Source organism: Heliangelus exortis, chromosome 13, assembly GCF_036169615.1.
Source record: "Heliangelus exortis chromosome 13, bHelExo1.hap1, whole genome shotgun sequence".
Lineage (NCBI taxonomy): Eukaryota > Metazoa > Chordata > Aves > Apodiformes > Trochilidae > Heliangelus > Heliangelus exortis.
The window spans coordinates 13,589,169-13,612,708 of record NC_092434.1 but is presented as its reverse complement, the minus strand read 5'-3'; the positions used below and the strand labels follow the sequence as shown (position 1 = coordinate 13,612,708).

The 23,540-nt window shown below is 37.2% G+C and overlaps 1 protein-coding gene across 2 annotated transcripts in view; it reads left to right on the top strand.

Annotated features, from left to right (window-relative positions):
* The window catches only part of TOX3 (TOX high mobility group box family member 3), a 72,768-nt gene that overhangs the window by 30,390 nt on the left and 18,838 nt on the right, over window positions 1-23,540 (top strand). Inside the window, exons 2-3 of one of the 2 annotated variants that reach the window (XM_071756904.1) lie at window positions 17,210-17,275; window positions 21,150-21,401. In XM_071756904.1, the coding sequence (XP_071613005.1) occupies window positions 17,210-17,275; window positions 21,150-21,401 (318 nt within the window). Of the gene's footprint in view, window positions 1-17,209; window positions 17,276-21,146; window positions 21,402-23,540 lie in introns of both variants that reach the window. The other variant, XM_071756903.1, reaches the window with a different exon arrangement.

The following is a 23,540-nucleotide window of genomic DNA, read 5'->3' as shown; positions in this document are numbered from 1 at the left end:
CTGCATGGAACCACTCTTGTAAGACCTGATCAACATGAAAAAGGGTTGAAGAACTTAGTGCTTAAAAGAAATCTATGTGGCTGTATTTTAATCACTACATTACCATGACGTTCTACAATTTCTAAAATTCTAAAGACTTGTTTGAAATAGGAAAGATAAGCTACTTATGTGCAATAAATAGGAAAACAGAGTCAATACATCAGATGTTTCTCAGATAAAACATTGCACATCTATCCTGATGAAGGTATTGCAGTTCCATGAATGACTGAGATAGTTTTAATGTCAAAAGCTTAACACCTCTTGGTGCCTTTAACCTTTCTGATTTCCCTAAATGATCATGAAGTTATAAACAGTCTTTCTAGGAGGTCTCTAAAAATGTGCTTAGGAGCTTTTTATTATAGTGGCAAATTCGTATTGAATTGGTATTCATTGTCACTATTAAAGAATAATCAAACCAGAGCTGTTATTATTATCCTGTCGAAAAAGAAAGGATAGCTTGAAACTAAGAAAAAAAGAAACTAAGGAGGATGTAATGTAAAATGTAAAACTGCTAATGGGATGAAGCACTCTTACTGCATTCGGGATGTTGTGGCTGCTTCTTCCACTGCTTCAAGCAGTGACTGAGGGAGGAAACAGGGGTATTTTGTTTGCAGCAAGAGGCTACCTAAATCTTATTTGGCTGCATAATTGTCTTTTGATGGCCCAAAAGGCGCTTGCTTTGCTCTCTTGTGCTTTCTGTCAGGCTGTGTTGTTGGTTCTGGACTGTCAGAACACTTGTGCTGGCTTAGTGTCACATGTATGTATGGTGCTGCCATCTCCTTTGTTAATCATCAGAAGCATCTATCTGAGGGTTCTCTCTCCAGAAGAAATAGCTCATATATTCTTTCATGTTCACCTGAGCTTTTTTCCAAAAGGGAATAGAGCTTTTAGAGTGCATTGTTAGAAAGTACACCAAGCCCCCTGAAGGTTCAGATTTGACAGGGATGTTAGGAGGCAGGTCAAGTGACTGCCTAATGAAGATGAATGGAGAAAATTTCTGGTACAAGGATCACGTGGTGGGCGCTTAGCCCAGGTTGCTGAAAGTGTGATGGAATCTCACAGCTTCATTTATCAGTGTCATATTTGGGCTAAAAGTGAGCAGTATTGTTCTCATTTCTTCCAGATGGATAGGTCAACTTTAATATTTATTGCTCTTGTAGAACATTTGTTTGATGTATTTCCATTAGCTAGGCAATAATAGAAAAGCAGTGGAGAGAAACATAAAACAGCTCCCTTCCTCTTCAGCTGAAATATGGCATATAGAAATGTGTAAATATTTCTAAGACTGTCTCTGAATTTTAATTTTTTTTATTAGATGACATGATCGTAAATATTAAGAAGTTTTATAAAATAATGGAAAAAGCACATCAAGGAAATATGAAATATTTGGCTCTCGGTGTGTGATTGTTAATCTTTTAACTTTTCATGAGCTTGGAGTGCCTTTTCAGAGTGTTTTTTGCGTAAGAATAACAGCTTTATATAGATATGTATATATAAAAGACACAGTAACACTGTATTTGAGGGACTGTTGTAAGACTGGAAGTATTTGAGCAAAATGAAATTGAAGTTTTGGATTTCAAAAATGGAATATAAAGGTGTTTGTCATGTATTATTCCTCATGTCTGTCATTACTAATTACTTTATGATGGGAAAAGAGCACTTAATCTGAGTTGATGAGAAATCTGAAATAAATAAGGGATCTAACCATTTCAAAATGGTGGTTTGTAGCTAATAGTGGTAACCTCTGGTTACTGTTTATTAAATGATTTTTTCCACTTCCAGGAACCGGGTTCAAGGTGTTTGACATATATTATTTTATACTGTGGAAGGAAACTTAGCTGTTTGTGAAGCAGGTGTTGTGTTAAGTGCAGTGCAAACATCCTAGCCATATGTTTCTATAATTTAAATTAATTTGGTACAGTCATACTGTTAATCTTTAGTGACTTGTTGATTGGCATTTTGCAGACATATTTCTGGAAGGCACCCAATACCATTTTCTGTAGCCTCTCTGGCAGTAGCAGAGAGTAACATTTCCACAAATTGGAATCTTGTACAGCTCTGGGAAGGGAGCCAAGATTTAAATTAGACAATAACCTCTGCTCTGTATATAGCTTCTATTCTTCAGCTGTAGGGAAAGTGATTTGTTTAATACAGTCAGCTCTGTAGCATATAATAGACTGATATATGAGTCACTCCTTGGCAATGTGTGTTTCTTAAATTTATATAGATTGAACAACTAGTTGGTGATGTACTTAGTTACAGTTGTGCAAACAATAACTATTAGCAGAGCTGAACAGAGCTAGGAAAAATTGCATTTGGTTGGTGTTTGCTGAGCATTCTGCAGAATTGTTGGATTCTAGAACAATCCTTCTCTTCAGGTGTAGAGGAAACAATTTCATAAATATGAATATTGTCCGAGCTTTGGAAAATCAATAATAAAGGTTTTCTAGTTTAATGTTGCTTAGACATGTGTACACGGTGTTCCTTAAAAATTAAATTTAGCATCAGTCTGTGTCGTAGCTACATCATTAGGTAGCAGGTCTTTTTGTTTTGCCCTTGTACATTTTTTCTCTCTTCATGTTAAAATCTGTCCCTGTCAACTGATGTTTGTGACTGCAAAGAATTCTTTTCTTTCCAAACAGCGAGGATCTTTTTGTAAAAGGAGAGCTCTTTACACCATTTGATTCATGTTTATTTAAATGTTTAAAATCATTAGACCAAATCTCACTTTTTGTCCAACAGAAAATTGATTTTGCTGACAAAAACGGTGTGGGCCTGAAAGGGAATATTCAGAAATATGCAGATAAGTAGAGATAGAAATCTGTTTGAGCAGCTGAACAAAGCAATCAAATCTTTCCTATTGAAAGTTTATTTAGCTTCACTGTGAACGTTTTTGAACAAAATTATAAACTGCTCTAAGTGAAATACTTGTTTTTATAAGGAAAAGGGGATTGTTTTAAAACAGAACTATTTGTAATCTTCTACATATTTCTGCCAGGTCTTATATTTACAAAATAAAGCACACTGTAAATATTGAACAATACACAGATATATTTCCTAACAGTTTATAGTACGCTGCGTATTCTGGGTGGGTTCCAAGCAGTAGTTAGTGTAAGTGATATGCCAATCAAAATTATTTTTGCAACTATAACCTGTTATATTGCAGTCTCTTATCTGACATGTCAACTTGATATAAGCCAGCTCTCTTTTCTTAAGCTTTAACTCTTACATGCATAATAACCCATGTCCTGAACTAATCCTGCTTCTGTCCCGTAAGCCTCTCAGTAGCGCAAAACAGCAAAGCATAATTTATCTACTGGTTATGTAAATCTTAATCATCACTGCTTCCATTAGGTCATGTTCATTTTATTCCTTAGTGAGGAGTGAATTTTGTACAGAATATCTGATGCACTTCAATGAGTAAATCAAATTTGTGTATGTCTAGTGTGTCTCTCTCAGGTCAGTTTTCTAGTAACTTGGCTTTTGTTTATGAGCTGACTTGTTCAAAGAAGGCACCTGTAGCCAGGCAAGGTGATTGTTGAAAATGGGATGATTTCTGTTGGTAAAGAAATGTGTGGGCTCATAATGTGCCAGGTTTTTCATTATAGCTGGCTTGAGTACTTCCTTCATTCTTCATTCCTGCTCTAGATGAAAAAGAAACTTCACAGAATGTGATTTATGTCCCGATTCCTAATGAGCTCAGTGTTTCATTTTTTTGCAGTGTGACTTCAAAACCAGTTCTATCAGCATAAGCTGGAGAGATACTGAATTATAGATTGAATAAACAACTGATCAAGTGGGTGAAGGTTTGCATGATGATGCACGATGAAATCTTCTCTGGAACTTTAGGTGACAGGATGATGTGGCTGCATGTTGCAGTGCTGACATCATGACTTTGAGTCACTGGAATGTCCTTGAGTTTGATTCCCACTGCTGCTGATCGCTGAAACTGAATCCTGCATATTACAATCTTATGCAAGTTAGAGATGCTGTAAATCTCCTTCATTGTTCTTTATGATAATTTTAAATGCTGATGACTGTTTGGATGACCTGGGAACTTCTGGTGTGAGGAGAGTGTGAAATTGACAGTTTTAGATTCTGATAATAAAAAAAATCTGCTAGTGAGATTGAAGCACTGTGATATTCACCGGCTGAACACCATTCTCTATCTCTAAAAGTTATTGAGCCAGCACATGGGTTGTGCTTCTGAGGGCATGAAGAAATTGGAAAGGAGTCTGACTTTCCCCTGTTTTATGTTTACAGAGCAAAACAAAGGAGATATTAACACAGTAGAAAGATAATTTGCATTTGAGAGTGGTGATGGGCTTATAGAGACTTGCTATATTTACAGATTGGGTATTCTTTCAGTTAAGTGTTCTCTCTATGAAGCATTTAATGCATGCATCTCTGTTAGAAATGTAAGCAATGCATGCACCCTCACTCCTTATCCCCTTTTCACAAATGCTTGATTAAGTATTCCAACACGGCAGAAACTTTTTTTGTGTCTCAGAAGATGATACATTTATATGTTGACATGAAAATTGATAGCCCTATTTTTTTTTATAGTAGCTAGTTTAGCTACAGATAATACTCCAGTTACTGGCATATAGCACACAACCATCACTATCATCTGATTAAAATGCTACAGACTGATTTATGTTGGCAAATAACCTTTCACTGTTTTTCTCCCTGGTAAGTACCACTGCAGATGTAGGTTTTTCTTGTGTGACCCTTACACACATTATTGTGTATTTTGCTTCTTGATTGTATTAGGCATACTGATTTTATGGAGATGGAGTGGGGGTTGCTCTCTCTATATAAATGGGAGTGTTTCTTAAAACTCCTGGTTTGTATATACAGTTGGATGAATGGGAGCTCAAAGCAATGGAGAAAATTCCTGTGTCACTTGAAATCTCTTGTTGGTGGTGGCGAGAAGTCCCACACAGAGATGTGTGACAGCCCATCGTGGCATCTTACCCTGAGTTTCTCATGGGTGGATGTAAGCTGGGATGTGACAACTGCTCTGTGCTGTTGGGAAGTCAAAAACCATAAGATTGTATGGGACACAAAGTAAAAAGGCCTTTTGCTCTACAGCTGTTAGTGGTCTGGAATTATGAGATTAATTTAAATTTCATATCCACCATTAGAAGCTTTCCATTTTTTCAAAATATGAAATAATTACATTTACATGAAAGTGTATGTAAATACATGCTGAGTTGATTCTAGATGCTGCCCAAATGCTGTTTTACAAGATATCACAAACTTTTAAATCTTTTTTCTTTTAATTTGGATTGTCTCTCCTTTGCTATGTGTTAATCTTTTCTCAAAGTCAATTTTCATCCATTTTCTCTTACCCATTTTCAGTTTATCTTTTCCTTATCTATCAAAAAAGTTAATTTATATTATCCTGCTCTGATATCACCATCTACAGGCCTTTCTTCCACCCTTTCTCTGCCTCATGGTACTCTGCACTTGTGCATCATTTTATAGCCCTTGTAAATCATTTTATTCCTCTCAAAACCAGTCTATGTGTAGCATATTTGACAACTCGGTTCTCTCACATTGCATTTTGTATGTTGTTCTTAACAACTGTGGAAAATACCACTGAGCAACTTCGCTTTGATTTACAAAGTAAATATCTTTCACTTTTGTAATAATTACAAAAAAAAAAATTACAAAATTCCAAAAATAATTACTTCTACTACTCAAGGATTTGTGATCTCTGGGAAATTTTCTATTGCAAAAGCAGGATGAAATGATAAAGCTCAAGATATAAAATAAAAATGAGAAAGCTCCCAGTCATTTGCAGCTGTTTGTTGGAGGCATCTGCCTGCCAAAAGCATGTGATTATTGTACAAAGTATTACTTGGTTCCATTAGAATGGTTTCTGTATCAAAAATGGTCTCAGAGTCACCCAAAGAAATGTTTCTGTAGAGCTCGGATCACCATTGTGTCATTGGTTGATGAGGAAAATGTAAGAGTGCTGCTTGTGGCTTTTCCCATTTGACCTCCAATTATTAACCTGGTTTGTAATTAACAGGTATTTCTAGGAATATCTTGCATACTTTCTGAACATTCAGACAAAGTTCATGGTAAGTTTACAGCTAATTCATACTTCTAGTTTGAATTCATAATGAAGCTAAATCTGATTATTTCAAATTCAACAGAAAAAGTATTCAACTTCTTGCATATCTTCGGAGTGAATAGCATAAAATACTGTATTGTCTCAGTCCACAGATTAGGAGTGTATTTTCAGAGCATGAGTTGTGAGCTGTGGAACAGCTTGGCAGCAGAAATGCCTCTAAGATCTGATGTCTCTTACATTTCAAGACAAGAAACTCAAGAATTTGCATGCAGCAAAGCTGAGGCTTGCTTGCATCAAGATGGAAAGGGTAGTACTTGACTATTCAAGGGATATTTTATTACCATTTTTAGTCTTATATTAAAAAACATTGTATTTTTCTGTGGCATGTGAAAATTATGAGGAGAAATAATATTACTGAGATTCCTGGTGGACTTTTTAATATGCACTTAATTCTAATGTAAATTAGTTGTTGGTATTTTCAAACATCAGTGGTGAGGATCACCTGGAGACTTGAGAGTCCTGGCTTTCATACAGTGCTAGATTTTTCCAAAACCCTTTGTGTGTGAGGCTATTGGTCTGGTTGCATTTTCACTTTTTTTTTTTTTTTTTTTTTTGATTACTGGGAATGAAGGTTTTGAGTGAAACTTTATTCATTTCAATCATCATAAATGGAATCTGCCATGTACCCTTTATGTGTCCTCAACTCTCAGCAGAACCTCAGGGGCTGCAATCAATATCAGAAGTAATTTCTGTGCCCACTTACAAGAAGAAATACAGTGACCCAATTAAGTGAAGAAAATGCTAGACTGTAATAATGGATGTAAATGCAATTAAAGTAGGTTAGTCACCTACAAAATCAAGTTTCTGCTGCCCAAAATGTTGCCTTTAGGTTGGAATGAAACAGCGGGATGCTAAAGATAGATAAATTAAGCCTGATTAGTCTCAGTGGCATAAATTAGGAATACAAGGTAGCATGAGGGATTATTCCACTCTTAAATTTAATTCTTCTATACTGTTATTGTGGAGCATTGCATCCAATTCAATCTTAGATGTTTAAATAAAGTTAGTTGTTGCTGAAGACTCTCTGGGGGCCTCCCTACTGTGGGATTTGTAAACCAGCCCCAAGCAGAAGTAGTAAAGAAATCCTCCAGGTTTAAGGTTGGTGAGATAAAAAAAATAAGAGGAAGCAATGTGCTACGTGCCTCTTTCCAAGATGCATCTATAATCTACATTGTATTGACACACATAATTGCTGGCAAATATCTTCACCTGTGGAAAATTCCCAAATCTTATGCCTGTCAGACATTTTCTTACACAATCCCTCTTCTTACAAGGTCAGTGTGTGAAATCCCTGAGCTTTATTTGTGTGTTCCTGTTCTCCCCACATGTGAAGCCATTGCTTATTGGGTGCTGCAGCTTTCAGCTTTGGCTGAGGGTAGCGTTAGTATTCCTATGTGATCTATATGATTAGTATTTCTAAAGTGGAAAGTATTTAATTTCAGAAGAAATAACAGGAACCCATGGTATCAACATGACTGAGAGTTAAGATATTTAAGTTTTTATGCATCTGCTGATTTTAGCCTGAAAGTGTCTTGACTAATCCTCCATTATTATTATTATAAAATGTCTACATCTGCTTCAACCTTTCTCTATCAATTTTATATTTGAAACTTGATATAATTTGCTACTGTAGTAGAGCTGAATCTGTCTAGAATGGAATTTACAATTTTTGCTCGAGTGAGTGAAATTTGATATAAGATTCTAAGAAAAGCTCCTTACAGCCCAATTGCAGTATAATCACATCACTTTAAAATTGTGTGAGAAAATGTTACAGTAATCTTGAATATAGCAGTATAAAACTATTTCTTGGGATTCAAAGAATAATATTCTGTCATTATGTTAAGAAATACTTGGATTCAATCCCTAAACAGTTTATATAAAATAAAGGGGGTGTGTCGACATGATTAACACCTTGTTGTATCAACTTAATGCCTTGAAGAGGAAAGTGAAAAACGAATGTTCCTATTATGGAAACAGTTTTGTATTTATGTATTTTCCCCTGAAAAAAGAAAAAAGCTATAAAATGTCCCTTGCAGCAGAGTAAAATAAGCTGTTGGGAGGCAAAGGATATTCAGAGACAGGTGTAGAGTTGTCTTACGGTTCTGCTGAGGGGGAGATGATGAAGGGCTATTAATACTTCTATATTAATACTGACCTTGGTGTATTGGGGCAGGAAGGGGCATGGCCCAGTGCTGCTCTCTCTCTCAGGACCTCTCTGGCTTTTCAGGTTTCTGTTGCAACACAGAGGGGTGTGGGAAGTGGATTGGAGGGGCAGCCTCAGAGGCAGGTCTGCACATTTGGTTTGGGTCCTTCTTGCAAGGTTTTTGCAGTACTACATGGATATGTTGAGGCCATTCTGTTGATCTTCCATTTGGTAAATGTCATGGAGAGCAGTAAGATTTCCACCCTCTTGCAGGGTCATTGAAAGGGAATATTGTGCTTTACCCTCACTTCAGTTCTTTAAAACAGTTGTGGAAAAAACCACAGTTTAACCATCATCTGTCATCTGGTGCCATCAAAAATAAGATCTTACGTGTCATTTGAGCTGCTAAGGGAAATTGAATTTCTAAAGTACATACATCGAATGGGTGCTGTGAAACTGCATATTTGAGAAGACCTTTCTCATGTGTACCTGAACTGCTACAAAGTTGTAGAAAAAAAATATATATAACAGGATACCTATCCATATAAGTAAGTTGTTCTTGAATTTTAGCATTATATTCCTTCCAAGACATTTCTGTCTAATCTAATTTACTCCAGCAACAGGTACATGCTCATGAGAATGATCTTGAAAATAATTTCCTAGTTCATCACCACAAACATCTGTAGGCTAGAAAGCAAAGCAAGAAATCATGCTCTTTAAATATTCATGTATTTTTAAACAAATACTTAAACTACAGTGGCCTCTCCTTGGCTCTGTTACTGGAAGTGCTTGTCTTAACATTTGCTCTTGCTGTATTTTAATCTTCAGGCAGCAACAGGGTGTGATGAACTCTTTGAAGTAACATCTGTAGATCTTGTGGAGTCTTTTTAACATGAAATTTAATGGGTTGATCTATGTTTGATACCTGGATTAGCCTTGTAAAGAGGAAGAGTAGTCTTGGTATTTGTGGATGGATGCAGAGATATACCCAGAGGCCGTGTCTGAGTTGCTACGTTACCACTTTGGAAGGCAGAATGGGAGATCCATTCCTGTCTGTAAAGAGCCAGAATGGTAAATTGAAACTCTTTGAACATGTGACAGTAAAATATTCAGTGTGTTTGTCTTTGAGAGAACTTTCAAGATTCAGACTACTTTTATAACACCTTAATCTTGTATAAATATTAGGACCAAGACTGCACTTTGGATCACCTTTTAATACTTATGCATTTAAAGATGGAATAAGTAGCATTAAAAATCAGGTGCATATTGAATTGCCTTGACTGTCAGTCAACATAATAATAATATAGTGCATATCCATACCAAGTTACTTCTTGCATGTAAAAATTTTTATAGACCACGTCCTTCTTAAGAGATCTGAAAATGTCTTACATGAGACCATTAAATATTCCTTTCGTTCCTGTTCCTGAGGCTCACACAATATCACACTTGGCAAAATATCATTCAGTTACTGCTTTTGGCCATGGGATTCACTGAAGGAGTTCCTATTAAAGAGTTTGGCAGGAATTAGAGAGATTAAGTCAGTGCTTTTTATTGTTATTGTCGAAGTTTTTATTTGCTGGCTGAAAGCTTTTCAAGTAACTTCAAATATTTTCATTCTAATTGCTTTCCTAAAACTTTTAAATCTGTACTGTCTGCAACCAGTGTGTCTGATGGAGATTTAACAACATATGAATAAAATATGTCTATTTTTCTTTAGGATCTTGCTCAAGTGCTTTGTCCCACTGAGGTATTTTGGCTCTAAGCAAAGAGTAGAGAGTATTTGTATATACATGCATAAATACATGTATATAAACATATGTGTAACAAATATTGTGTGTGGCAGATGTTTAACACCCAAATATTGGAATCTGACCGATCCTTTAAATTGGAGACTTAAGATTTTAAATGTCAAAAGACTGTCAAATATATGATTGTAGAGATACTTATTTACAGATTCAGTAACTGATGAATCACTGATAGGATTGTCCATTTGCCTAGAATTCAGCACTAAGAATATGACTGCAAAACCAGTCACAAAACCTTAGAAACATTTCTTTTAACATTTTGTGCTTCTGTCTGTTGGTGGCTAATTGCTCATCAGAGCTGTGTTCTTAAGCAAGTTGTTTTCTGGTTTGAAATCCCCTGTAAGAACTCCTTTTGTTTTCAGTGGGGGCTCCATTTCCCCTGACTATTGCAGGATCCCCATACATTGTGTGTTAAAGAATTCTGATGTGGAAGAAACGGGGAGAAATAATTGTCATGTAGGAATTTCTGGTGGCCAAGTCACCAAGCTAACTGGTTAACTGGCCAAATCTCTGTCTAACACTTCCCTGGGCAGATTTTCACATGTGTATGAAGGCGTTTCCTAGAAAATCTGTGGGCAGAATCTGGCAAGGAATGAACCTGTTTTCAGAATATCTTATGTACATGAAATAAGAATAATACTGGAATCAGTCTCAGAAAGCTAATTTGTATTGTACTACCCTATAATAGTCACTAATCATAAATGCTGTTAAAAGTGGAATGAAATGGCTCAAGTATAACATATTACCTAGTGGCCCAGTACTTTATTAAATTCTTTATTAAATGGTCTTTTTTGCTGACAAAAGCATTGCCTCTGCATATGTGCCCAAACCCTTGCACACACATGCACGCAGAGGTTTGGTCTTTGCTGTAACTGGAATATTTTATCTGCTGGCTGGCATTGGTCAAAGGCTGCCCCACCTGGACAGCCTTTTGGCTGTGTCTGATCCAGCTCTCCATCTCCTTTATCCTCAGTCACTCTTTCCTTAACCTCCAATAGCTGCAGCTTTTCTGTGGTACAAAATACTTCTTTCATCTGGCATTGCTTGCTGTTTCTTCCCAAATGTTAGCATCCCCTCCAGAGGAGTTCAGAGGTTTCCATGGGTAGGTATATAGTGTAAAAATCAAGGATACTATTTTGCATTCATTCTGAGATAAAATTACTTGTTTATTTACGATGTTTTAAAATTCAGGTTTTAGAAGGTGCTTTATTATAACGATATAAACCCTTACAACATTGGTGTGATTGCATCCACGAGCCAGCTATTAAGATATGCCTCATTGTTTCTAGTAGCAAAGGTAAAGTATTTGTGTATTATAAAATAATATTAATACCACCTACTGCTTCTGAAGGATTGAAGCTGTCATGAAGGACTTGCTCCTCCAGAAAAGACACTGCTCCTGCTATGATCACACCCTTCTTAGAAGTAGAGCTTCTGCAGAGATTAGCTGGATATCCATCTAAATCAGAACCAACTGGAGAATTCTCATACTTTATTTTTACATTCATTGACAAAATAAACTGTTTCCCGATGAGAAAAAAAACCTGTTTAACTTAATACATCTGATGAGGACACTGCTGTTCAGAGATGATGATAGTTGATACTACTTCAAAAAAAGAAAAAGCCCCCTCTCCCAACCCTCCTCCCACTCTATCTGCTTCTTTTGCCAGAATAATTTTAGTGTATATTGTTTTGTTTGGAGTAATCCGGCTGAAGTAGCATTAGTCCAGCTTCTCATCTTTTAATTACAGACAGGTTATTGTCTATGCTGCCCCACTTTCTGCATGGTTCCCCACCAGCCAGCTAGACTTAGCAATCTCTATTAATTTAATTTGGCATTTCATTCAATCAGACAGGCTGTGAACATGATGAAGTTTTTTTTTTTTTTTTTTAATAACACAATGCTCATTCTTAATTGATGTCCTTATCAGACATTGTATTTGCCAGAGCTGTAATTATTGGTCAGGCAGCAAAATCAAATCTTCCCAAATGCAGTGAAGATGTTCTGTGGTGAAATTATTAAGATACAGTACTTAGACCTGCAAAGTAATTTAGGTTTGGTCTGTAATTACATCTTTTGGGATCGTTATCTTCCCTTTTACTCATAAGGATAGTGTAACCTCGGAGGAATTAATTTGCCAAATACAAAGATAGAACTGAGATTCTTGCCATAATATATATTTGTGCAAGTAGGTGTTATTCTACATAAAAACTATGAGCATTCTGACACTGTAAAAGACAGTTTGTTAGTGGCCATATTTTAAAAAAAATATTGCTCCTAATTTTATTGCAGAAGTACTGGGAATGTTACCAGTTGAGGCTGCCATTTTCCATAAGCAATAGATTGGCATCAGAAATGGTAGAGGTTGGATGTGTAACTCTAAAATATGTATGCATGTGACAGAACTAGTTTAGAGCAGGTTTTGCAGTGAGTGGTTCAGCATCAGACCAGTGGAAATTTTAAAAATTCCTTTTTGTTCCATTGAGATGCTCAGATAAAAGTGTGGGTTTCTCTGTCTGGTTTTAAGCTACTTATGTGTTTCTGTATTCATTTTTAGGAAGTGAATAGTGGGTGTGAGTTGTAATGGTTTTCAGAGTAGAGGTGCACCACAACTGAGTGGTGTAGAAAATTGTATTAAGTTCTCTGGACTGAATGTTGTAAGTATAATAATTTTCCTTTGAAATAAGCAGCAAAGTTTCCATTAACTTTAAGTTCAAAATATTACTCTGTGTGTCTGTATTGAATTCCAAATCACTTATTTGCTTTACATTTTATGCTTTTTTTTTAATATTATGGCATAGTGGTGTAATCTTCTCTTTTGCTTGTTTTGTTTCTTACTGTGGCTTTTGTTTCATCACAGTTGCAAAAGCAGAGCCCTGACGGTAGCCACTATTTAGCCTTTTGAGCTTTCCTGGAGTTTTTTGTTGGGTTTTTTTGTGTTTAATTCGGATTTGTGGAGATATTCGATGGCTGATTTTTATCCCGAACTACCAAGGTTTTCTGTGATATTTGTCCTATCAGACTTCCTTAAAGCAGCTGCTGATTACAGTCCTTGCATTTGTTCTGGATTTCAGTAGAGCCAAAATTCCAGTGCCCTTGCAACTTAAGAGGACTGAACTCTTACAGATTTCATGCAATGGTTTGCATGGAGAATGAAAGCTGTGATTCATGCCAAGTTCAGAAGAGGTTTTGGTTTTTTGCATACACCAACAAACTTGGTGTGCTGTGGCAGCAAACTGTGGGAGTTGTGCTTAATATATTTATCAAATATATTTATCAAGACTTAAGATAGTTTGTTGAACTCCTGAAACCAAAGCAAACAAGTTAATAGTTCATAATGCAATAGTGTGTGTTGCCAAAAGAAGTGGAGAAGATGTTATCCTTTGGTACTCACAGAACAATGGTGTTCTGAGATCTTTAGATGCAAAAGTTGATGTAAAACCTTGCTAATTGCTATGGCTGATTGGCAAAACAGCCCAATGCCAGCAGGAAACATGAAGATAGCTGGGCTAGGTGCTGCATCTTGTTGCCTGTCTGTCCCAGAGAAATCCAACATTTGGGAGCCCCCAGGAGTATCTATAGGCACACCAAATTTCTTGATCTCACCTTTCATCTGAAGGCCTGCTGCCAACTAGAGGAATGCTCTGAGATGTTTACAAGGAGCAAGAGATGCTTTAGAAAATAAATGGAGGAAGATGCTGAGTGCAACAAGAGTCATTTCACAAAAAAACATCTTTCCCAAATTATTTTACTAAAATAGACAAGAACCCCTTGTTCTATTTAGAATGATTTATAACTGTTCCCAGCAGATCACAAAGTGTTTCTAAATTAAAAGCGATTAATTATAGCCTTATATAGATACAAAGATATGCAAGAAGTGCTTTGTAATTCCAGCTCTGCACTTCAGGTGAGAGCTTTTTAAATTACTTGGACCATTGGAGCCACCTGCTTGACTAAATTCTGAGGGCCCTGTGTTTCAGTACTCATCAGTGCATTGCAGTGTTAACATTGTTACTGATTTTTCTCATTTCTCCAGGGCAAATACTAATTAATGGATACAATTCACAGCTGATTAGCTGTAGTTTCTTCAGTAATTACATTCGCAGACTAACTGTTCAGAAGAGGATTTCTAACCCAGTTCTTATTTCACTCTAAGCTTAATTTGTTTTTTGAATTGTTTAGGTCCTTAAGATAATAACCATTTTATTTTCTTTTGTTGTTATAGGTACTATTAGATAATAAGAAAGTTTAATCTTAGAAATGCTCACTGATAATTGTTGTGAACCTTCAATGGAGTTCTAATAGACACAAAAAATAATTTTAAATATTAGTTATGAGCAGTGCTAAAAAAAGCCTAAATATGCCAGGGTCTGACATCAGTGCCTGAGACATACATACTAGGGTCTTTTATATTGTAGCCCAAGTCAGAATGACATCTAGAGGAGATGTAACTTTTAGTTTTGACATTCCCCATTAGGTCATTTGCCCCCATAGTCTGAATAAAATGGAAAATTATGTTGTCGCTGTCCTCTTTTAATTAAGAAAAAGGAAGAAAATCAGCTGGCACTGAGAACAACAGTATCTGTGTGTGAGGAATACACATAAATAAAAACAATGTAGAATTTCAATCTTCAAGGTAAAGTTTATCTATATTTCAATTTTTAGGCACTGGAGCCTCTAGGATGCCAAGCTCATTAAAACAGGGTAGGGTTTCTTCCCACCTATTTATCAAGTTTTAGGAGGTATACTTGCCTATTGTACCTTTGCACTTGGGTATAATTTGAAAACCTGATTTCATTTTTTGTTACTGTAGAAAAAAACAGATCTTTAGGAACCATTTCAGCTTGTCATGTAAATCCTACTTAGTTTGCCATTAGCTGACATGAGGAAAATCTCTCCTGTTGACTCCCTGTTCAGCTGAAGTACTGTGTCTTTGTGTGACAAATCCACACACACACATCCTCATGTGCTAAAACAGTGATTCGAATGTGCAATTTTATTTGAATTTTTTAATCTCCAAAAATGGGTGACATCTGGGCTTTTAGAAACTGAATGTCATGACTGGAGTATCTGCATAGCTAGGGATAACAGTGTTTTAATAGCTATGAGGCAGCCTACATATTGTGGTAAGGCCTCTGTTGCTTAATGGGTTATAGGTTGAAAGATTGAATTTGTTAAGTACACAAATGGAATTTCATACTTCAGAATGAGGAATCTCATCTCCTATTCCCTCCTCCCTGTGACTGTTTTCTGATTTTCTTGCTCTTTTGTCAATCAGACAATTCACCAGGTACACAAGGCTCCAGTTCTTTGTGTTCATCTTCATTTTTTCATCCTCTATCACTTTAGTTTCCTTCTCTTCTGTCGTTTTTTTTTTTGTTTGTTTTCTTTGGGTTTTTTTATTTGCTTGCTTTTGTTTATTGGTTTGGTGGGTGTTTTTTTTTTTTTGGTTTTTTTTTTGGGTGTTTTTTGTTTTTTTTTTTGTTGTTGTTGTTTTTGGGTTTTTTTGTTTTGTTTTGTTTTTGTTGTTGTTGTTGTTGTTGTTGGTTTTTTTTTGTTTGCTTGGTTGCTTTTTCTCCTTTAGCTTTTAGTCTTATTTTCAGAAATAGATTTTGGAATTTTTGGGGAAAGAGCCTTTTCTTGAAAGCATCACTCTGGCCCCTCCACTACTTTAGGATGCTGGAGGAAGTAAAGAGTCCCTACTGAAAGCAGAGGGGAACAATGAACTGCAGTAGTGAACTGAGCTGCAGCCAAATGGTTTTCCTTTCAGGACAGGTTCAGCTGCCTTGAAAGCACAAGTTTCTTGCTTGGAAGGAGCAAGCACATGGATACCCGTCCTCATGGACTTGTTGCTGCTGCTGGTGGTGTTTGCTGTTCTGGTTCTGGGGGCACATCCACCAAGATCTGGCAAGATAAACTAAAATTTTCCTCAAAAGTTTTGTTTTTCCAGACTTCAAAATAGGAGTTAAGGGCAGAATGCTGAGGGTGGCTTTAGCAGCAGTGATGTGGCAGGGGATTGTAGGGCCAGCACAGGGGCTTCTCTCTCATTTGTTGCTCTTCCTTTGCAGTGGGAGCTGTGCCTGATAACAGAAACTGAAAGCCTGTGATTTAGTGTTTTAGTGGTAGCTGCATGACATGAGTGCTGTCTGATCCTTGAAGCAAAGGCTCTAGCTGCCTGCAGCTCCAGGAATCACATGCAGAAATAGTTCCCAGCCTACCTGCTTTCTGGAAGTGCCTTTTGAGGGAATAAGGCACACTAAGTGGCAATTAACCAAATGCCGATAATCTCTGGCTTTTCTGTGTTCAGAGTGTAAAATAAAAAGTACTTATCTTCAACATATTTTCATATTGAGAATCTGGAGGAAATGACTCTGGCATCTTAGAGGATCCTTTCAGATCACTCGTGTGTGAGAGGAGCTGCGTCTCGGTGGGAACAAGTGGGCACATGGCCCACTCCATCCAGGGTGGATCTCAAAGTCTTGGTGTGACACAGTTTTTATGATTTTCAAAATCTACTGGGGGGGATTCACTGGGGGCATGGGAGCTCAGCTCAAATGGAGGATGATAGGCAAAGGGGGATTGTTTGGCTTTTTAATTTTGTGGAAAGGATGGGATTTTAAGAACACCACTTCAGATTCTCATTCTTCCCTTTAATGACTTTCATCTCTTTAAAACCAGGTCTGCTTGGAATAGCAATACACCATCTACTTCTGGCTGCAGCAACCCTCTGGATCAGCAGCATCTGCAGAAATATTATGTCTGTCAGGAAAGATGTAGTAGAGTTTAAATGTCTTTTCTGGAGAATGGCCCCTTTCTTATGCACAACTAATTTCCTAAGTCACCTCTCAGTCTGTGGGGTGCCTTTGCTACGTGGAGAAAGAATGTTGAAGCAATGCACTTGGATACTTGTCATGTACAGAGCTGGGGATGTAGACAATTCATAATAGTGCTGAATCCAATCTGGTTCTGACTTCAAAGAACATCTGCAAAATTATATCTTATCTGTTTGGGTTGTTTTGTTTTTTCGAGTTTTTCTGTGACATGCATTAAAATCCAAATATTTATTTTTCTTTCAGTTTGGAAACAATAACAACTACATGAACATGGCAGAGGCAAATAATGCATTTCTTGCTGCAAATGAGGTAGATGCTTTTCTTTTTTGTCTCGTATTCTGCTGTATGCTGTGATAATTTAGCAGACTTTGAAAGGATGAAGAGTGAAGTGCTGAATTTGTGTGTTTTATGGAGCACAAAATAAAGACTTTAATGAGAAAGAAAATAACCTGACAGCTCTCCATTACTAGTCAATTTAGCTGTCCATAAGGCTGTTACTTACATAGAATGTCAATAGAAACAAATCTGCTTAATGTATGAAAAATAATATAAACAGAGTAAAAGAAATAGAGCACAGTATGTGTACACTTAGCAAGCTTAGGAATAGTCTTTACTAGCTTAATGTGCTAATTTCTGTTCTAGATACAAACATTTTCATTTGGGTTCTTAATACTTATATGAGTTAGAAAACCCAAACCAACTTGGTTGCCTGAAGTGTATGTGCTCTACTAAACTTCTGACCAGGGTCAAGAACAAACCAAGGGACCAAGGCTGGTGGAGGCTGGCTGGGTAATGGAGGTGATGCATTTGATCCCTGCCTTTGATCCCTATCAAGCAGGAGAGTGGTCTGGTGACTTCAGTCTCCATGTGTTGGTTACAGTGGTGCTACCTCACAGCCAGTTCATAGACTATCAACATGCTAATACCCACACCAGCTCCAGGCAGAAGCATCTTTTGCTCATTACCAAACCCCAACATTTCTTATTCCAAAGGGAAAATGCAAGCTGCACTGTCCAGTAAGGTGCACAGCAAAATGGAGAACAAAACCCATGTACTTACACAGGATGTGAGTCATGAATCATCTTCCCAGCTTGAAGAAAGGTTAAAAAACTGAGCAGCCTTGATTTTACATGTTGTAGGTGATTCAGTTGCAAGTTTTCTTGGGCACTTCTAAAAAGCTGTCTTGGAAAAAATAAGCAGAAAGCTGTAACATTAAATATGAAGGTTAGAATTAACAGTTGTGTTTTATGAATCATTTATACAATGGTCACCATTTCTTTTTACCCAGCAAGACTGCTTAGATAAGGCAATATTGTTTGGCACTAGCTCCAGTGTTATTTGTGATAATGAACACAAACCCCATCTGTAATGACAACATGATGGTTCTTTCTGTAGAATTTCTTTCCTACATTTGAATCAAACATTGATGAAAGCTCTGCTGCCAGCAGCTGTTCAGAGACAATTTAATTCCAGCTGTGATAATTCACCGTGTCAGACATTGGCTGTTATATGTTGATACAACAGTTCTCCAGATTTGCATTTTTATCAAAAGGAACAAATGTTTTGAACATTTCAGTACAGATGGCATTTAACCATGCACACAGTTGTTTTTTTTTAAATGTGTAAGATATAAATATTTGAAAAGTTAATAGCTTTAAAAAATGATTGGTAAGATAAATGCCACAAACGTTACACCATCTTTTGGTCTTAACAGCACCTTTATGCAATCCCAAATTGCATACTGTTCAGGCTCTTTTTACACACTGAATAGCTCAGTGATTTGGATTTAAGACTACTTAACTAAGGGGCTTGCTTTCTTCTTGGATTACATCTGTTTGATCCTCAATCTTATGTCTGTTATATGTTTTTAAAAGAAGTTATGTGCACATTTGGACAAGTTATATTGTGAGAGTTAAATTCAGACTTAGAAAATATTAAGGTATTCATCATTTTACTCTCCCATTTGTAGTAAGTTCTAAGTATTAGGATGAATAGTACTTTTTAAAGTAAAGTATTATCATCTGTGTTATGTATTTGTACAGCTGTCCTAGAGTTATTCAGTTAGGTAGGGAAAAAAGATCTAGTTCTTAAAATTACTACTGTATCATAAATATGTCAAGTAAAGAGAGGTTCAAGCATACTATAACTCACCAAATCCTTTTGCTCGAGAAAGAAATAAAAATATAATTGTCAGTGTTCACATTAAAGCACAAACCTGACTTTGCAATTACTGCATTATGATGTATTTAATGATACTGTTTTTACATTACCATGAATATACCTTTGGAATGAAACCATGAATGATTTTGGGCCTGATCACTGCTGAGCTGGGAGCCCATTTTATTCCTGTAAATCATGCCTTAAGAATGTAGTCCTAGAGCACATTGAGGCTTAGAAGCCACATGTTTGCTTTATGTTTTCTGTCTCTGTGTCATGATTACTACGACCTATTTTAAAGCACCTTAAATATTTATTGAAATAATATTTCAAGTGTTAATTACAGTGGTAATGAAAACAGCCAAATGCCACATATCAAGAATGAGTGTTTATCCGTATTGTTAATGTGATATGTTAGATTTCATTAAGCAGTAATGGGGTAGCAAATGAGTCACAAATTACAGTTGCATCTGTTACTAGACCACATTAGTGCCAAAATAACTGCAAATACAGCCATAGGGTTATGTTCATTAGCCAACCACTTCTTCTGGCCAATCCATCCTTTGTGTTTGTGAACTAAGGGGTCCACAGGAAAGAAAATTCACACCTTTTGTAACAGAGCAGCAGGGAAGTCAAACCTCTCTCTAATCCAGGCCCAGCTTTCACATTCAGAATTAAGTTACAGTCTCACAGAGCGAGTGAGATGGGCAGAGTCTCAGCAGACTCTGACTGTACTGCAGCCTGGGACCTCATCATTTCTGGTGTGAGCCCAATAATGACAGCTGACAGGTTCTATATGCAAGCAAAGGTTTTTCTTGTGTTTCAGTTTCCATCTTCTCTCAAGTGGTTATTAAGTTATATCATCATTAACAGTTTGAAGGATGACAATTTGCAGCAGTTAATGAGATCTTTCACTGAACATACAGTTTTTAAATTAACTGGCATTAAGTCACTCTTTCAAACAACGTAAATAATACATAAAATAATTCCCTCCCCCCTCCAACTCTATTCCTGAACTAATGCAAACAAACAAATCCCAGAGCAGCCTTGCGTGTCCAGAGCAAGACATGAGCTCCTGTTTTAGGATTGCCAACTGCCCAGTTTGATCAAGACAGTCCTGGTTTGGATACAGTTAAAATGGCCTAATTTCAAGCACTGAATTTCTATTATTAACTAGCAGTGGACCTGAAATAATATATAAAAGTTCATTTAACTCACAAGAAATTTGAATAAGCATAGCTCATTTGTTTCCCAAATACAAGTCAGAGATGCTGAAGTCAGATACAATCTCTACTTGAATAGAGTTTGTCTTTGAGAGACACATGCACATGTAAAAACATGCACAGGCCCTGAAGATAACTGGCAGTAAATGTTTTGCTCAAGGCATCTGAACAGGTGTTTAGTTCATAACAAACTTACTGTTGAAACAAAGCTGCGTTGGTTCAGGAAGCACTGGAAGCTGCTGTAATCGCCCTCACCCTTTTATCTGCATCTCCATATTACCCATTTTAAAAGTGCTCTCTTTACTTTTGGGATGGAAAAGGAATTAGGACCAGAACCATAATATTTCGTGTTTAGTAGTGGCTAAAAAGCAAACAAGAGATGTGAATTGGTCAGTACTGAATTAATACTCTGTGTGAGCTACAAAATTGTCACTGTTTTGAAAGTGGTTTGAAAGCATTTGTTCTGTTTTACTAACATATCAATAAAGTGGCAATTTGTTATACAGCCAAATCCAATGTAGCTGATATTCAGCCTAACAACAAAGACAGATGTTGCTAATTAAGGGCACATTAAAAAACTGTTAATACTGATACTCCATTAAAGCCATATGATAATGAGACTTAAATCCTTAATCAGAACGAGCCACAAACCTCTTCAGTATACAAACCTTAAAAAAGTTTTGTTGTGTATGGGGTTTTCATTTGGGAACAGAATAATGAAATCTGGACCATGGGTCTGGAGGTGGGTGCTGCCACCGGTTGTGCCCTAACGTGCTTTGCCTTGTCCTGTCCTTTTCCAGCAGACGTTCCACACGCCAAGCCTTGGGGACGAGGAGTTTGAAATCCCACCCATTACCCCTCCACCCGAGTCTGACCCTGCACTGGGGATGGCAGATCTACTGCTGCCCTTCCAGGGCCTTGGGGAGCAGCTGCCTGCACAAGGAACTGAATTCACACCTCAGTTTCCCCCCCAGAGCTTGGATCTTCCCTCTATAACAATATCGCGAAATCTTGTAGAGCAAGATGGCATCATCCACAGCAATGGATTGCATATGGTAGGTCCAGTTTTTTGTGTGTTTCCATTGCCTAATATTGTCTGTCAAAGCATAGCAATGTAGATTTGTGCCATCTATCATTTTTTAATTGACCTCTCAGAAGATCTGTATGATTTCTTGATGTTGTAGCCTGACCAAGCATTTGCCAGTGCTCTGCATTATGTGACTGATGACAAGTGTTGTCAGAGTTCCACAGCAAACAATGAGATGCTATTATCCAGTTCCCTGAGGCAGTTGGCAAATGGTTAAGGGTTTAATATTGGTAAATTCAGGAAGATAACCATCGTTGTTAATGTACAGTGCCATGCTATACTGGGTATGAACAGATCTCTTGTGGATAAGTAGTCAGGCTTTATAAGCAGAATTTTAATTTTGAGAATGGGCTTGGAAGCCCATATCCACTGGCATCGTGTGCATCCCAAGTTCTGCTAAAATTCAAAAATGTGCAATACAGTTGACACTGGCACCAAGAGTTGAAAGAACATTGTGCTGGCCAGGGTGAAGTGCAGTGTTTAGAAGGAATTGCTTGTTTGTATTTCAGGTATTTGATACAGGATGCACATCTGACAGCCACCAGGATATTTCAAAAGTACAGTATTGAGAGTGGCTCAGAAGGGGAGCCAGAAACAGTATGCCAACAGTAAAAAACATTTAGTTCCCTATATTCTGTATGTCACGTGGGCTAAGCCTTTAAAAATGGTATTTTTTTTTTTTCAATCATAATAAAAAAGATAGGGATGTATTACAGTGACCATACTCAGAAATGCAGGATGGTAAGAAGACTTTGTTCTGTCCAGTGCTCTTGTTGGCCACAGAGACTGTGTCAGGTTGGGCACCTTCTCCAGTCCTGGGCTGATTCCGAGCCCTCTGGGATGGGAAGGGGATGGTCCAGGCCTGGGGAAGGGCTGAGTGCTGGGGACTTCTGGGCTAATTCCAGTGCTTGTTCCTGTTAGAACAATCAGCCCCAAGGCTGTGTGATATCTTCTCCAGTATCTATATCCATCATATGTGTGCGAGGGTATATGGGGCAGTTTCCACTTTTTTCTGGCGTTTTTTCCTTTTGGCTTTGGGGAAATCTCCCTGCTTAGGTTTCTTTTTGTGCAGCAACATTCATGCTCTCAGTGCTGAGACACAGCTGTGAGTCAGTTTATCATACTTAGCATTTTAAACCCCATGGTTTACTGTATTGCATATTGAAGTCAGCATGAATGTTTAGCTTGAAAAGATATTTTACATCAACCGTATTTTTTTCTGATTAGTTCTTTCATATAGGACCTTTTGCTAAACTTAGTGCAGTGAAAATACAGATTTACTGCTAGACTGTAATAAAGGTCATTGTGTTGCCACGCTCTGATTTCATGTAAATATTTTTCTTTTTTATTAGTCTGGCAAGTGAAAATTAAAGATTTACAAATCAAGATGTGGCAGTTATTCCTCTTGTGCAGGCTGCTGGCTTCATTGCAAATGTTACTATTTTCTTTGGGGTCATAAAGAGTGGCTTGCACTGATATGGAATTAAGTGCAAACTGCTCACTACTGAGGAGGTACAGAATTCAGGATATGGTAATTCTTTCCAGATCCCATTTTGCATGGGCTTTTGTAGGCACTGGATATGTTGGGTGACTTAGGAATGTTCTGCCTGAAAACTGAAGCAATGGGTGCATGCACACTGAATCCCAAAAAACATGCTCAGGAATATGTAATAATTATCATGGGCTGTATCAGTCCTGTGTGACATGAATGAGTATCCCCTCAGTGTTACCAAGTGATTTGTCAGCTTACCCAGCTTTGCTTTCTAATTTTGCATTCTTTCACTGATTCTTACAGGAGTAAATGCTACCACCTTAACAGTTATAACCAGAAGAGCCCTCTTGTATAGGTATCTCTTCTCTCACTTCTTCCCCCACTGGTTAAGAAACTTTAATTTTTCTTTTAAATTTTTAATTTTTTTTTAAATGTAGGAATTCATTGTGTAGTTTAAACTGGCCTCAGTTTAAAGAATTTGCTCCTGTATATATCAAAGAGAATATCCAGGGCTCATGCTTTCTTATCCCAGTAGTCCAGAGGTGTTTTCTAGGGTGACTGCCACTTTCAAGCTGTGGGTGTGGAACTTGTGTGGAATTTTGCTGCAGAAAATTG